Here is an 18,129-nt window from a genome sequence, read left to right as displayed (position 1 = left end):
AAAAATAATCTTAAATAAACTCTTCCAGAGAATAAATGAGACTATTTCCCAACTCATTGTTATTAGGCTAGCCAAAACCTAAGGGATACACTATAAGAAAGAAAACTTGCAGACCAATCACTAGCAACTTAGATGTCAAAATCCTAGGTAAAATATTAGCAAATTAAAGTCAGTGAGATATCATATATATATATATATATATATATATATATATATATATATATATATATATATATAATTTAAATTATGACCAAGAGTTTTGTTCCAGGCATGCAAACTTGATTTAACACTTGAAGATCAAGTAAGTAATTCACCACATTAAAATAAAGAATAGAAGGAACACCTGTACTCTGACAAAGAATATCCACAAAAAATCTACAGCAAGCATCATACTTAACATTAAGTCATAAGAAGCTTTCCTCTTGGTATGGCGAACAAGACAGGAGCCCTCTATCACCACTTGTATTTGATGTTGTTTTGAAAATCCCAGATAGCATAATAAAGCAAAAAGATTAAAGAGGGAGAAATCAAAATATCACTATTTATAGATTATATGATTATATGTGTAAATATTGAAAAACGACCATCTATTAACATTAATACATGAAAGGATACAAGTTACTGTATGAAGGAAAGTACATCTTTCTAGAAGTATTATAGCAAATAAAGAATGGATGACAAAGTTGGAAGAGCACCAGTTTTGTAACTCCTATGTAATGCATCTTGGAATTTGAATTGCCAGAGAGAGAGAGAGAGAGAGAGAGAGAGAGAGAGAGAGAGAGAGAGAGAGAGAGAGAGGACAAGAGTATGGATAAATTAGATATTATATGCCTGCTGGTTGATGAAAGACCTAACACGACTTGGATAAAAACCCAAAAAACTGAATTTGATTAAGATTCTAGATCCTACTACTAATTTAAAAGAAATACTTCAGACAAAGAAACATGTTTACACCATAGGAATATCAACAAAATCTTAAGGAAATTCAACAGACAAATAATCCTGTTTTTTTGATAAAGAAAAAAATGCAAGAGTAAAATACAGTGGCAGAAGAAAAGAGATAAAGAAGGAGCCTATGGATTAATAAAAAATTAAAAGGTATATTTAATTTAAAAAAAATGATCACGTTGGGGATAATATCATAAAGACAAGAAAATCACTTCCATGAAAAAGAATCCTGGGTTACTTTTATGGGTGAGGGAGGGTTGTGATTTTAAAGGGCTATGTGGAAGGCCACTGGAATGGCTGGGTAGATTCTGTATCTTGATAGGATGCTCGTCAAAGGAATGCTCACCTTCAGAAAAAGTATCATCCAGCAACATTATACACATTTTTCAGTATTTGAGTTACATTTATCAGTTTTCAAAAGTTTAAAAATAAAAAATTACATGTTCAAATTGGCAACAATAAGACCCACAAACAACTCTACCAAAACAATAGAATGACAGCTTAAAAGTGCTGAAAGAAATTAACTGCCAACTTAGAATTCTACAACCAGAAAAGGTATCTTCCAAAATCAAGGTAAATTAAATTTTCAGACAAAAGAAAAAAATATCTTCCAAAAATTGAGGTAAAATAAATTTTTAGATAAAAGAACCAACAAATCTGGAAGAATTCATCTGCAGTAAGACCCACACTGAAGGAAATACTAGAGTACTACAATCACAGAAGTAATCAGAGAGGAAGCTTGGAGATGTGGTGCTGAACAAAGAGCCACAAAACGGTAAAATATTACATCTAAAGGAGCATCACCTACATACAGTATAATGGTATAATTCATCTTTTTTTTTCTCTTTTATGGGTCATGTGTTTGTGTCATACCTTAAAAGTTATTTCCAAACATCAACTAAACAGATTTTCTACTATGGTTTAGGTCTATTTTAAATTATGTGTCAAAAAGCTTCTTCTTTTTAAAATCCAGAACCATGTGCTGAAAAGGTAACAAAAAGTAGACACTTAATAGACTTATGCACTTGTGAGAAAAATCAGTTGACAAGTTTTGTAGGTCTATTTACGGGGTATCTATTCTATTTTCCCGACATACTTGTCTCTAATTTAGTCAACACTACATTGTCTTCATCGCTGTGACTTACAGTAAGCACTGGAGTTAGAAAGTGGGCCCTGTACCACTATTGTTCTTTATTCATAATTGTTTTGGTTTTTAGAGTTCTTTTGCCAATACGTACACTTTTAAAAATCCATTTGCCAGTATCTATTTTAAAAGGTTGATGGGGTTTTTAGGATTGCCTAAAAATGAGATCAAAATGGGGAAAACTGACATCTTCATGTTAAGTCCTCCTATCTGTGAATATAGTATATTTCTCCATTTAACTCTATCTTCTTTGAGTTTTTTCAACAGTGTTTTATAATTGTTAAAACGCAAATCCTGAACGTATTTTGTTGGAATTTTACCTAAGCACTTCAATTTCTGGTGCAATTGTATATGGTACAGATTTTCTAATTTTGTAATTTCAACAGTTCATTGATGGCATACAGGGAAAATAATGACTTTCTTTGTAGTCTGTGATCTTGCTAAATTCACTTATTACTTCCAGGAACTTCTCTGTAGGTCCTTTGGCATTGTCTACAAAGAAAATCATATCCTCTGCAAACACAATTTTGCTTCTTGCTTTCCAGCCAACATACCTCTTATTTCTTTTTCTTAACTTCTTGCATCACCTAAGACTCCTGGTATGATGCTAAACAAATGGTGAGAGGGGGTATCGTTGCCTTGTTTCTAAACTTAGAAAAAAAGCATTCAGTGTTTCACCATTAAGTACAATGGTGACTATAGGTTTTGTAAGGATGTTTTTTATTAGGTTGAGGAAGTTCCCATCTACCTCAACTTTACTAAGACTATTTATCATGAATAAAGTTGAATTTTTTTTTAATCCTTTTTCTGTGTCCATTGAAATGACACAGAGAAGAATATGTGTTTTGTTTTTTTATTTAATCTGTTAATGGGACGAATTTACATTGCATTTCTGGAATGAGCCCTCTTGATTATGATGTACTTTCATTTTTACATCCTGCTGGATTTGATTTATTAATATGCTGTTGAGGATTTTTACATATTATGTTCATGAGTGATTTGGGTCTTTTTCTTTTAAGATTTTATTGGGGAAGGGGAACAAGACTTTATTGGAGAACAGTGTGTACTTCCAGGACTTTTTTCCAAGTCAAGTTGTTGTACTTTCAATCTTAGTTGCGGAGGATGCCATTCAGCTTCAAGTTGTTGTCCTTTTAGTCTTAGTTGTGGAGGGCGCAGCTCAGCTCCAGGTCCAGTTGCCATTGCTAGTTGCAGGGGGCACAGCCCACCATCCCTTCCGGGAGTCGAACCGGCAACCTTGTGGTTGAGAGGACACGCTCCAAACAACTGAGCCATCCGGGAGCTCAGTGGCAGCTCAGCTCAAGGTGCCGTGTTCAATCTTAGTTGCAGGGGGCGCTGCCCACCATCCCTTGCGGGACTTGAGGGAATGAACTGGCAACCTTGTGGTTGAGAGCCCACTGGCCCAAGTGGGAATCGAACCGGCAGCCTTCGGAGTTAGGAGGACGGAGCTCTAACCGCCTGAGCCACCGGGCTGGCCCGGGTCTTTTTCTTTTTTTGTAATGCTGTTGTCTGGTTTTGACATTAGGGTAAATGCTGACCTCATCAGATGACTTGGGAAGTTTTACTTTCATTTTCAGGAATATGTAAGACTGATATCATATTTTCCTTAAAAGTTTGCTAAAATTCACCAGAGACTTCATCTGGGCCTAGTGTTTACTTTCATGGAAGATTCTTAACATCATATTCAATTTCTTTAATATATATACAACTATTGAGATTATTTCTTCTTGAGTTCATTTTGGCAGTTTGTCTTTTCAAGTTATATTTTTCAAGAAGTTTCAAATAGTTTTAACAGAAACGTATACACAGTAGAAGACAGGATTAGCAATCTAGAGGACATTTCAAAAGAAAATACCCAAACTTGAGAGAGATAAAAAAGAATTAAAAATATCAAAATAAACATAAGATCCATATGCGATACAGTCAAAAGATTTTATATAAATGTAATTGGGAGTTCCAGAGGGAGAGTAGAGATATTGGAGCAGAAGCAATATTTAAAAAAAGAATGGCTACAAGTTTTCCAAAACTACAAGTTTCACAAGCTCTGAAAACTTAACATGGGATTAATCCAAAAGAACCATATCAAGGTATATAATAATAAGACAACTGAAGACCAAATCTTAAATGCAATGGGGTACCCCCCCACACACATTATATCAAAGGAATGACAGCTGAGTTTTTAACAGACATGAAAGAAACCAGAAGACAATGGAATGGCTTCTTTAACATGCCAAAGAAGATAACTACCAACCTAAAATTTTATATGCAATAAAACTATCTTACATAAAAGTAAAACCAAGATGTTTTCAAACAAACAAAATCAGAATTCACAGCCAGGAGTATTACAGGGAATTCTTCAAGCAGAAGGAAAATAACTCTAGAATCTAGATACCATGTTTCCCCGACAATAAGACCTAGCTGGACAATCAGCTCTAATGCGTCTTTTGGAGCAAAAATTAATATAAGACCCGTTCTTATAGTAAAATAAGACTGGGTCCTATATTAAGTTTTGCTCCAAAAGACGCATTAGAGCTGATTGTCTGGCTAGGTCTTATTTTTGGGGAAACACGGTAGAAACATGGAATTGCAGGAAAGAACGAAGAATAATAGAAAGGATAAATATGTGGTTAAAATGAATAAAAATCACTATACAAATAAAATGTCTTGTCTGTGTTATATATGTAGAATTAAAATTCACAGTAATATACAAAAAAGGAGACGGGTTAAAAGAGTTAAATGTGTTTAGATCTCAATATTATTGGAGAAGTCGACAAAGAAATAATTTGTCAGTATGCATGTTAAAATCTGTATGACAACCAATGACAGAATATTAAAAACATAAACAAGGTAATAAAAAGGAAAGTAAATGGCAAAAAATACTTATTAATCCAAACAAAAGTTTCATCAACTGACATAAAAATTCTAAATTTTCATTCTTGATTAAAAAAAAGCTCGTGTGCTACTTATGAGATATGAACTTTAAGTATAATAATAAAACACAAAGGATGGAAAAATATACACCTTTCATATACTAGCCAAAAGAAAGCTGCTATAACTATACTAACATCAGACAAAACACTGTGAAACAAGGAATAACACTAGAGATGAAGCAGGAAGCTGCACAATAAAAGTGTCAGATCACAGTCTGAAATCTGTATTCAACCAACGACATAGTTTCAAAATAAATAAAACAGAACTAGAAAAACAGATACATCCACTATCATGAGACTTGAACCTTTTTTTTTCTTTTTCTTTTTTATTAGTTTCAGGTGCACAGAGCAATAGTTAGACATTTATCATTTATATCCCTCACAGTGACCAAACCCCCTACCCCATCCACTATCCCTTTGACATCGCACACAGCTATTACAATTCCACTGTCTCTATTGCTAATGCTGTACTCCATGTCTTGTAACTATATATACACATATATAAAATTGTAGTTGACATTTATTATTCTTCAGCTTCAGCTTCAGGTGTACAGTGCAGTGAGCAGGCATCTACATCATCCCTGAGGTGGTCTCCCTAACGAGACAAGTGTCCATTGGATACCCTACAAAAGCTTTACAACATTATTGATTACATTCCCCAAATTGACTTTCGTATCCCTGTGGCAATCTTGTGGTTACTGACTGTGCTTTCTAATCCCCTCACCTTCCCTCTTATTTTCACCCCCGTCCCATCTAGCAACCCTCAGTGTTTTTCTCTATGTCTCTGAGACTGTTTCTGATTAGTTAATTTCTTTTTTTCTTTAGATTCCACATATACGTGAGATCATATGGTATTTTTCTTTCTGTCTGACTTATTTCACTAGGTTCATCCATGTTGTTGCAAATGGTAAGATTTCTTTTTTTCTTTATGGCTGCATAATACTCCATGGTATAAATGTACCACAGTTTCTTAATCCAGTCATCTACTGATGGGTATTTCAGTTGTTTCCATGTTTTGGCTATTGTGATTAGTGCTGCAATCAACATAGGAGTGCATAAATATTTTTGAATTAGAGATTTGGATTTCTCCAGATAGATACCTAGGAGTGGAATTGCTGGATCATAAGGTAGTTCCATTTTCAGGTTTTTGAGATACCTCCGTAACGTTTTCCATAGAGGCTGCACCAATCTGCAATCCCACCTACAGTGCACAAGGGTTCCCTTTTCTCCACATCTGCACCAGCACTTGTTGTTTGTTGATTTACTGATCACAGCCATTTTGACTGGGGTGAGGTGATATCTCATTGTAGTTTTTATTTGCATTTCTCTAATGATTAGTGAGGTTGAGAATTTTTTCATATGTGTGTTTGCAATCTCTATGTCCTTTTTAGAAAAATGTCTCATCATGTTCTCTGCCCATTTTTTAATTGGGTTGTATTTTTGGAGTTGAGTGAGTTTTTAATAAATTTGTGATATTAATCCCTTATTGGATATATTATTGGCAAATATCTTGTCCCATTCAATAGGATCCCTTTTTGTTTTATTGATGGTTTCCTTTGCTGTGAAAAAAATTTTCAGTTTGATGTAATCCCACATGTTTATTTCTTCTCTAACTTCCCTTGCCTGAAGGGATATGTCAGTAAAAATCTTACTCCGGGTAATGTCTGAAAAGTTTCTTCCTATATTTTCTTTCCGGAATTTTATGGTTTCAGATCTTACATTTAAGTTTTTAAGCCATTTTGAATTTATTTTTGTATATGGAGTAAGGAGGTGGTCCAGCTTCATTTGTTTGCATGTGTCTGTCCAGGTTTCCCAGCACCATTTATTGAATAGACTCTTTACCCTACAGTAAATTCTTGCTTTCATTGTCGTAGATTAAATGACCACATAGGCATGGATTTTTTTCTGGGCTCTCTATTCTGTTCCATTGATATATATGTTTGTTTTTATGCCAGTACCATGCTGTTTTGATTACTGTAAACTTGTAGTATAATTTGATGTCAGGTATCATTATACCTCCCATTTTGTTCTTATTTCTCAAGATTGCCGAGGCTATCCAGGGTCTTGTATGGTTCCATATAAATTTTAGGATTATATGTTCTATTTCTGTGGAAAATGCCCTTGGTAGTTTGATAGGAATTGTGTTGAATCTCTATATTGCCTTAGGCAGTATGGACATTTTAACTATATTAATTCTTCCTATCCATGAGCATGGTATGTGTTTCCATCTATTTGTATCTTCTTTAATTTCTCTCTTCAGTGTCTTATAATTTTCTGAGTACAGATCTTTTACTTCTTTGGTTAAATTTATTCCCAGGTATTTTATAGTCTTTGAAGCAATTGTAAATGGGATTGTTTTCTTAATTTCTCCTTCTGATATTTTATTATTGGTATATACAAATGCAACTGATTTCTGAATATTAATTTTGTATCCTGCTACTTTACTAAATTCATCTATCAGCTCTAATAGTTTCTTGGTGGAGTCTTTAGGGTTCTCTCCATATAGTATCATGTCATCTGCATATAATGACAATTTTACTTCCTCCTTACCGATTTGGATGCCTTTTATTTCCTTTTCTTGTCTGATTGCTGTGGCTAGAACTTCCAGCACTATGTTAAATAGAAGTGGAGAAAGTGGGCAGCCTTGCCTTGTTTCTGATCTTAAGGGGAATGGTTTTAGCTTTTCCCCATTGAGTATGGTGTTAGCTGTGGGTTTATCATAGATGGCCTTTATTATGTTGAGATATGATCCCTCTATTCCCACTTTCTTAAGGGTTTTTATCATAAATGGCTGCTGGATTTTGTCAGATGCTTTTTCTGCATCTATTGATATGATCATGTGATTTTTATTTTTCATTTTTTGTTAATGTGGTGTATCACGTTAATTGATTTGCGGATGTTGAATCGTCCTGGCATACCAGGAATAAATCCCACTTGACCATGGTGTATGATCTTTTTAATGTATTGCTGAATTCTGTTCGCTAATATTTTGTTAAGGATTTTCGCATCTATGTTCGTTAGAGATACCGACCTGTAGTTTTCTTTTTTTGTAGTGTCTTTGTCTGATTTTGGGATCAGGGTGATAGTGGCCTCGTAGAAAGTGTTTGGGAGCCTTACCTCCTTCTGGCTTTTTTGGAATAGCTTGAGGAAAATAGGCGATAATTCTTTTTCGAATGTTTTGTAAAATTCACCTGTAAAGCCATCTGGTCCAGGGCTTTTGGTTGTTGGGAGCTTGTTGATTACTGATTCAATTTCCCTGGTGGTAATCAGTCTCTTCAGGTTTTCTGTTTCTTCTTGAGTTAGCCTTGGAAGGTTGTATGCTTCTAGAAAATTGTCCATTTCTTCCAGATTGTCTAATTTGTTGGCATATAGTTGCTCATAGTAATTTGTTAAAACTTTTTGTATTTCTGTGGTGTCTGTTGTCATTTCTCTTTCATTTCTGATTTTATTGATTTGGGTCCTCTCTTTTTTTTTAGATGAGTCTAGTTAAAGGTTTGTCGATTTTGTTTATCTTCTCTAAAAACCAACTTTTGGATTCATTGATCTTTTGTATTGTTTTTCTGGTTTCTATTTCAATTATTTCCACTCTGATCTTTATTATCTCCTTCCTTGTATTTCCTTTGGGCTTATTTTGCTGTTCTTTTTCTAGGTCCCTTAATCGTGACGACAAACTGTTGATTAGTGATGTTTCTTGTTTCTTTAGGTAGGCCTGCAATGCTATGAATTTCCTTCTTAGGATTGCTTTTGCTGCATACCATAGATTTTGGGTCGTTGTGTTTTCATTTTAATTTGTCTCGAGATATCTTTTGGTTTCTTCCTTGATCTCATGGTTGACCCATTCATTATTTAATAACATGTTATTCAGCCTCCATGAATTTGTGTGTCTTCCAGTTTTTTTCCTGTAGTTGATTTCTAATTTCATAGCACTGTGGTCAGAGAAGAAAATTGATTTCAATTTTCTTAAATTTATCAAGACTTGTTTTGTGGCCTAACATGTGGTCTATCTTGGAAAATGTTCCATGTGCTCTTGAGAAGAACGTGTATTCTGCAGCTTTGGGGTGAAATGCTCTGAAAAATTCAATTAAATCCAAGTTGTCCAATGTGTCATTTAAGGTCGTTGATTCCATATAGATTTTCTGTCTAGAAGATCTGTCCCCTGTTGTCAGAGGTGTGTTGAAGTCCCCTACTATGATAGTGTTACTGTTGATCCCTGTCTTTATGGCAGTCAATATCTGTTTTATATATTTAATTGCTTCTCTGTGGGGTGCATAGATGCTTACTAGGATTATGTCCTCTTGTCGGATCAATCCCTTTATTATTATATAGTGCCCATCTCTGTCTTTTAATATGTTCTTCATTTTAAGGTCTATTTTGTCAGATATAAGTATTGCAACTCCAGCTTTTTTCTCATTTCCATTTGCATGAAATATCTTACTCCAACCCTTCACTTTCAGCCTGTGTGTGTCTTTTGATCTGAGGTGAGTCTCTTGTATACAGCATATACAAGGTTCTTGCTTTCTTATCCACTCAGCCATCCTATGTCTCTTGATTGGAGCATTTAATCCATTTACATTTAAAGTGATTATTGATAGGTACATAGTTATTGCCATTTTTTAAATTTGTAGTTAGATTGTTTTCATCTTTCTTCTGTTTACATAAATCCTTTTAATATTTCCTGCAGTGCTGGTTTGGTGGCAATAAATTCATTTAGCTTATTCTTTTCAGGGAAGCTCTTTATCTCTCCTTCAATTTTAAATGATAGCCTTGCTGGATAAAGCACTGTAGGTTCTAGGCCTGTTTTCCATCACTTTGAGTACCTCCTGCCACTCCCTCCTGGCCTGCAACATTTCTGTAGAAAAGTCATTTGATAGTCTTATAGGAGTTCCCTTGTACGTAACCTGCTGTCTTTCTCTTGCTGCTTTTAGGATTCTCTCTTTGTCTTTAACCTTTGCCATTTTAACTATAATGTGTCTTGGTGTGGACCTGTTTGGGTTTATCCTGGTTGGAACTCTCTGCACTTCCTGGGCTTTTATGTTGGTTTCCTTCACCAGGTTAGGGAAGTTTTCGGACATAATAACTTCAAATATGTTCTCGATCCCTTGCTTACTCTCTTTACCTTCTGGTATTCCTGTGATGCGCATGTTGTTGCGCTTGATGTTATCCCAGAGGTCTCTTAAACTATCTTCATTGTTTTTTATTCTTTTTTCTTTCTGTTGTTCTGTTTGGGTAATCTCTGCTAACTTGTATTCTAAGTCGCTGATTCGATCCTCTGCTTCATCTAACCTGCTGGTAATTCCTTCAAGTGTGTTCTTTATTTCAGTTATTGTATTCTTCAGTTCTAACTGGTTGTTCGTTATGAGTTCTCTATTCTTTTTTATGTCGTCACTAGCTCCTTAAACATTCTTATCATCAGTGTTCTGAACTCTGTCTCTGATAGGTTGGTTACCTCTGTTTCACTTGGTTCCAATTCTGGAGGTTTCTTCTGTTCTTTTACTTTGGACATGTTTCTTTGTTTCCCCATTCTGGCTGACTCTCTGTGATTGCTTTGATGTATTAGGTAGATCCCCTAGGGTTCTTGGTTTTTGCTGGGTTATCTTAGGTAGTATGTGTCCTTTATATTTGACTTGCACTACTTCCTTCTTCTCCTGTGCGTGTGCTCCAAAGGTGACTCTTGTGTTGTGTATATTGTCCTGTTAAAGTTGATCTTTAATTGCTTTTGGCTTATGAGTAGGTGGGGTTGACTCCTAGGCTGACTAGTTGTGAGACTTGGCTCTGCCCACAGCGGATGTTCTGCTGCTTGAGGGTTGACCACTTAAATGAGGCTTGGCCCCTATGGCTCTTGTGCCTGTAGAGAATTCCCTCTGGGTGTGTCACTTGTAGGTCAAACCTGGTAGTACTCTGGTTTGGTCTGGAGTTGGCCTCTGGATGTGTTGAGTCTTGCCCTTCAACACAAGAAGGGCAAGCAATGGGCCTTCTTGTAATCCTCGTATGAGTCTCTTAGCTGTTCTGTGTGATGAGCAGAGAGTCCTCTGATGGGTTATAGATGTTCGATTTGTGGTAAATTCCGGCAGCAAGAAATCCACCTTGCTGCTGCCATTCTTATGACGTCACCCTTTGAACCTTTCTTGAAACTTGAAACCTATCTACCACTCACCATACAGAAAAAAAATAATAATTCCAACCCAATCATATAGTTAAATGTGGAAAAAAAAACAAAAATCCTTTAGAAATATATAAAGGACAAAGACTTGAAGTAGACAAAAAAATCTTAAAATGCTAATCAAAAATGAAAAAAAAATTAGATTCATTAGAATTAAGAACATCTTTTCATAAAAAAAGATACCATTAAGAGATTGAAAAGGCAATGCAGAATGGGAAAAGAAAAATGCAAAGCATATGGGTATAATTAAGAACTCATATAAAGAATCTATATGGAATTATTAACAAGCCAAAAAAGAAAGGGAGACAATGAGTATAAAAATGGGCAGATGACTTGAACAAATGCTCACAAAAGAGGATATCCCAATGATCAATGAACATATTTGTTAGTCAGCAGGAAGCAGCAAGTTAAAACCATTAAGTGATAAAATGCTAAACAAAATGAAAACACACACACAACTGACCAAGTTGTAGTGAAGATGTGGAACAAGCAGAACTCACACACACTGGTACTGATAGTATAAACTGTTGAAGTCACTTGTTGAAAAATCTCTGGCAGTATCTACCAAAGCTGAATGGACACATACCCTATGATGGAGTAATTCCACTGGTGGGTAACTATCCAAATAAATGTGCACAGAGTTACCCAAGGACATGCATAAACTTCTAATAGCAGCTCCAAAAGCAGAAACAATCCAAATGTTGGCAGGAGGGATGAGTAAATCAATGGTAGTATTTTCATATGATGAAACAGCACGCAGCAGCAAGAGTGAAGAACTATTGCTACATATAACAAGATGCCTGCATTGCAAAAATGTCTGAATTGTAAAAACAAAGTGAAACAAGTCATAAAAAAAAAGGAGTAGACACTGTAGGATCTCATTTACACAAAGATCCAAACACACAATACTAATCCTGCTATTAGAAGTTAGGATAATATTTCCCCTCAGAGTGGCAATACCTGTGAGGAAAAAGTAGGGACTTCTGCAGAGCTGATAACATTTTGTTTTGTGATCTGGTAGACAGTTTATATGAGGTGATTTTATTATAATTCATGACACTGTTACTTATGGTTTGTGTATTTTCTATATGTATATTGTACTTTGAAAACAAGTTTAATTTAAGAAGATTATGCATATAGAAACTTAAAACAGTACAAACTGGTGCCAGTGTCACATAACCTATAATTCAGGACTGAGCTTAATTCCCAACATGACACTCATAATAAATAATTGTTTTTAAAACTAATAAATGAAACAAGAAATCAAACACAAAAAGAATATACTGTATTTCCCAGCTGTTATTTATATGTTTGTTATTTGTGCCTTATCTCAGAAAATATTCTCATATTGATGTTCTCTAATATTAAACCTCATAGACCTACCCTTTCTTTTCCTCTTTTAAATATTTAATTAGCATAAAAATTAGCTGAGAAGTTTCTTCAAAATACATATTTCCTCACCCGCTCCCAAATTCTACCATGTAAAAGCAAATCTATTTTCAGGATATGAGATTGCTTTGTACTGGGCCACATATTTTGAAGGCCATGAAAAAAATATAAAGTCACTATTTACTGACTCTTTAGGAGATAATTATCACTAAATTTGTTCATAGTTCAGATTATCTGTGTCAAACATTTTGCATAAAGACTCACGTCCAGCAGGAAATTAGGTATACAGGCTTTATATATTCCTTCCCAGTGATTAAATATTGCAAGTTTTAAGCATCTTGGGTGGTTTTCACGCCCAGTTATAAAAAGCCTTCGAGAGAAATTTTTAGAAACTAACATATAAATGTCTTTGATGAGCCTGATGTGATTTCAAGACATGTTTTACCCGATCATGGATCTCATCGCAGTTTGAAGATGAACACCAATCAGAATGGAATCTGTAGGCATAGAAAAACAAAGGTGACTTGTAGCCAGAGGGAGAGAAAAAAATCATTCCAAATGCCAGACACAGAAAGTCATTTTTTTCTTATCCCTATCTTATAACATACAAAGATTAGAATAACACATTTTCTTCCTTTGGCCAATGATGAAAGGCAGATATAAAATCAGGCACTTATTGCCCGCTGTAGTATTAAGTCCTCACAATATGTTCAAAAAATAGTCTTAATAATACAGTTTGACAGGCATATGGAAGACATACCCATATATCTGACCATTTTAATAATTTCCATACATAATTCTTTAGAGCTCTATCTCTATATAAAGATATAGATTTTCATATTAGAACAATAATTCCATGTAGAGAGCTTTTAAAATTAGTTATTTCCCAGTAATTTAATCATACTCAAACTATGTGGAACAAATTCCTTTTAGCATACAGAAAAATAAAACTAATTTTATGAAATGAAACAAAATATTTATTATAGATGAAAATATTTATAATCCTGTCATATTCTTATTCCTTCAGAATACAGGGGAAGAATACAAATATTGAATCATCATCGTTACACTTGAAACTATTGTAAGGTGTTAATTATACCTCAATAAACAAATAAATAAATAAATCATACAGGGGAAGATAAAAATCGAGTGTTCGCATCTCAGTACAGACAATATCACTTGTCTAGTCTCTGCTATGATGTAGCTGTATTTTTTTAAGAATAAGAAAGAAAAATACTACTTCTATTAGAATATGAGTGTTGGAATTATAGATGTCGAACAATAAAGCAACCATTCCTCTTTCTTATGCCCTTCCCAAACCCAAAACTGGCCTTAGTACAAATTAAGCTACTTTATTTGTTTTATACAAGTCATAATGAAAATTTCTAGACCTATATGATTAGAGTACCTCTATATGAAATGCTATTGATAATACATTTATAAAGGAATGAGTACTGAAATGCTAACAGGTTGTTTGAAACTTTGCCTTTTTCTCCCCCAATCTGTTCTTAAAAAGTTACAATTTGTGTGTTTACAGAGAGTACAGACTATTAAGCAGGATAAACGATTTACATAATCTGTTTTAAAGAATGCAATCAATAATGGATGGTCAACTATATCTAAATTTTGATCTCCTGCGTTTGTGAAAGGAAGAGTTATTGCATCTCTGCAAACATATTGGCAAACTGTGTTATTTGTCTCACATCTTGAAAGTCTGAGATCCATATGTAGCTCCAATGGGATCTTGTCAATGAAACCGTGAGAGGATCCACTAGTCTGCGCTGTGGTATAAGAAATGATTGCCTAACGATCTTTAACTCCATTTACAAAAATCAAAACCTTAAGCACGATTTAAAAGAATATCAGCAACTTTTTAATTAGTTTCGCTAGTATTTTAGCAATAACTCTACAGCTGAATATAAATTATAAGTCATAATATTAGTATTTCTACTTTGAGGAGAAAACTGCTTCTGAAATGTAACACTTATCAAAACTGAAACCATTTTATAGTGTGCTAACTCTCTTGGAGGTATTTTTAAAATGGGCTTAACGCAAAAATAACCTTCACTATAAATAAGAAAAATTAATTTACTTAGAGTCACTGACAGAGTTTTTAAAAGTCTATTTATTCATATACATTATTAAAGATTTAGTATTTTACAGCAATTTCAGAAAAAAATTCATTTTAATGACTATTTACTGAGATAAACTCCTATAGCTGTATGTTCTGTCATACTCCCAATTTTGCCTGAGACATATAATCTACATTTCAATCAGTTTAAAATGCTTATTATTCCCATGGATTGCATAAACACCCTATAAGTATATTGCTCAGTGACCTAAAAAGCCAGATCGGAGAATGTCTTATATTTAAAGATATGGTGCTGAGTGTGCCAAAAAACACAAATTTTTTTTTGGTCCTTGTGGTATGCCTTAAAGGTCTTTTATTTTCTGTTACAGTCTAAATCAAGAACTTTTTTTTGAAAATATACTCAAAGTAGAAATGTTTTCCCTTAGTGAGAGCAATAAAATTTATCTACTCTAGAGAGTACCCCCAAAATTGTATTAATTTAGATGAATTCAAAATTAAAAGTACCTCAACCTTCTTCAAGCAGAAAAAATGCATACTGTTTAACGTGTATTAGAATTACTATCCACATCTACTATCCAGCATCAAAATAAATGTCTAAATGACACTATTTACTCTAAGCCATGCCTTGCATTGAACATGAAAAAAAGCACCACTGGCTTTAGCGATCCTCAATGAAAACAATGTGAATATTGCCTCAATAAAGAATTTATCAACCTTGAAAGGACAGGCTTCCAAAGCCGGGACAAAATTGCATACAGCAATGAAATAACACAAGACTAAAACTGTTATTATTCTATAGTGGTAAACAACTGGAGAATCCTGCAAAGTATGTGAAAAGGTAGAAAAATAAAATAATACATATAAAAGCATATCAAAGAGATAAAGGTAAAATAATTCTTGAAAACCTACGGACACTGGAAAGAACCAATCAACAAAACCACAAGTGCTTAATTCTAAAAGCAGGTAAAAAGAGAGTAGCACCAACGATATATGTCTGAACATCTGAGCAGACATGGAAATCAAAGAAAATCTTGACACTCGACAGAATTTAGCAGAAAACCTCTCTTCAGGAGCTTCTCTTGCATTTTTAAAGATTATAGATCCAGATATATATAGACAGATATAAATATATACACAGACACATATATATCTGTATCTATCTCTGTATCTATCTCTGTATGTATGTATGTATGTGTGTATCTATCTATCTATCTATCTATCTATCTATCTATCTATCTATCTATCTAAACTCAAGGATCCCCATAGGCATGATTCTAATAAACTAGAAGCAACATTCATAAAAATTTCCCGTCTCGGGATTGGGGTCCATATACTCATTTTGAATGCTTATAGGGCTAATGAGAAAACAGACAAATCTGTTTGTTCAGAATAGGGATGTTGTAATATAGCCTCCAAACGGACTCACTCTTATTCTAAGCATCAGTTTTAAGATGAACTTTTGATAGACTCTCTATAGTTAATTTAAACTTTGTCATTAAGTCTGATGGCCCTAATACGTTGTAGAAATGTAGTGTGCTACTTTAGCTTTTTGACATCATCTGTAAAAATAGATTTTACTTCCATGTTGTTGATGGTATATCTGTTAGGTTTTCAAATTTCTATACAATTTTTAAAATACCCAGGATGGGTGTTTTCTTGTTCTTGTTTTTTAATTGATGACAGCTATTGTTCTGTTACTAACTACTTGTGAGTGGGGCAAGAAATTTCTAATGTGGATTCAACAGCAACAACAAAAACAGATGAAGAGGAATTACTTCTATCACATTCAAATTATAACTACTGTCTAACTGTGGCTTCAAAAGCATTTTTAGAGGGAGACCTGGAATCTTTACATAATTAAGATTCTTTTGAGGATTTGGAGGGAGATTATCTGAGGAAACCAGGTACTTTATACCAACAATATATAGAATCATCATCACCAAAAGGAAAATATAACCCATGCTATTTTTATGCATGAGCCATGCCTATAATATTAAATACTTAGGAATCTACTAAAAACAAACTATTACATACTCTATTTTTCACTTTTATTAACTACAATACTTAACTAGGGCTAAAGTGACCCTAATTAATAAACTCACTAACAGTATACTCACTTTGAGAGAACTGGGCTGGGGAGGAGTATTTAACGATATATAATACACACTATGTTCTAAACAAAAGCAATTTAAGTAAGCCTCCTAAAATCAAATTATATTTTTACAAATAACCATTTCACATGCATAATTGCTACCCTCTCTTTTCTAACAACAATTATTCAAAAAAATAGTACAGAAATAGAGACTAAGCATTACCTTTCCCTGAGAGAAGCTCGATTTAGCACAGGACTTGGAGAATGCTTTGGTGCTGTGGAGGGTGCTGAATGCACCAGTAAGTTCCTGGTTGAATGCTGGGCCTTGCTACATGACCTTGGGCTCAAATACTCATCACACCTTTCCAAAGAGTCATCGAAGTCTCTCCCATGGGATGTCCTGATAACCTGCTTAAAAAAATTATATATGTATACATATAATATAGTAACATAACACACACACACACACATCCTTTGTACAAGTAAAAAAAAATATGTATAATAAAAGCACTAGGAGGGCACAGGAATAGATAATCAGTAGTTACAGGTCTGTAGAATTTAGTCTCAGATGGTAAATATATTCTAAGTACAGTATTTATTCAACTTGATACTTTAAAGGAAGCTATGTAATAAGAACATTTGTACATAGGCTGGCTTCACTAAAAGGTCTGATAATTTTTTCTTCTTGAGAATATCTTAATATGAAAAGCACTTTGCAATGTCAGAAATCTAAAATAGTTATGTATAATTTGAGTTTGATTCCCAAAATATTATGTAGTAGATAAATCAAAAAACTATTCATATTGAGGTACACCAATAAAATATAACAATGTTATATGAAAAAAAATATGTATAATGCCACATGAATATTTGAAGGTAAATTTCAGAACGTAGCAATCATCGTTATCATTTTAAGATTAAACATTAAATGCATCTGGATTGTTCATTCCACATCTAAAATTTATAAAACTTTACCAATTCAAAAGGCTCTTGAGTAAGGGTGAGGAAAAGGTAGGGGTGTACATATGAAACAAAGCACAAGTAAACATAAACTAATAATAGCTTAGTTTAGTTACGAGGCCAAACAGAACAAAGTTCTAGCCCTAATACTTATTCATTGCTGCGTTTGTCCTGGAGACAGACAAATGAATAAATCAGGATAGACAAATTTACAAATTCCTGCCCTTGTGGAATTTATATTCTAATAAAATTTATATTCTCGTAACGAGTGATAGATTTAAACACACACAAACACACATACACACACACCCCAATATAAACAGGTAAAATATGTAGTATGTCAAAGGATGGCAAATACCAGGGGAAGAAAATAAAGCAGGAAAGGAGATAAGAAGT

At 34.0% G+C, this 18,129-nt stretch overlaps 1 protein-coding gene across 5 annotated transcripts in view; it reads right to left on the bottom strand.

Moving 5' to 3' along the window:
- SPATA6 (spermatogenesis associated 6) overlaps positions 1–18,129 on the bottom strand; it is a 72,790-nt gene that overhangs the window by 26,135 nt on the left and 28,526 nt on the right. For 2 of the 5 annotated variants that reach the window (XM_081057492.1, XM_081057489.1), the window contains exons 5-6: positions 16,997–17,184; positions 12,987–13,086 (exon numbers count right to left, since the gene is read on the bottom strand). In XM_081057492.1, the coding sequence (XP_080913618.1) occupies positions 12,987–13,086; positions 16,997–17,184 (288 nt within the window). The remainder of the gene's footprint in view (positions 1–12,986; positions 13,087–16,996; positions 17,185–18,129) is intronic. The other 3 variants (XM_081057493.1, XM_081057491.1, XM_081057490.1) reach the window with 2 other exon arrangements.

Source organism: Rhinolophus hipposideros (genome assembly GCF_964194185.1).
Source record: "Rhinolophus hipposideros genome assembly, chromosome: 8".
NCBI lineage: Eukaryota > Metazoa > Chordata > Mammalia > Chiroptera > Rhinolophidae > Rhinolophus > Rhinolophus hipposideros.
The sequence above is the reverse complement of the archived record's forward strand: the minus strand, read 5'-3'. Positions and strand labels throughout refer to the sequence as shown.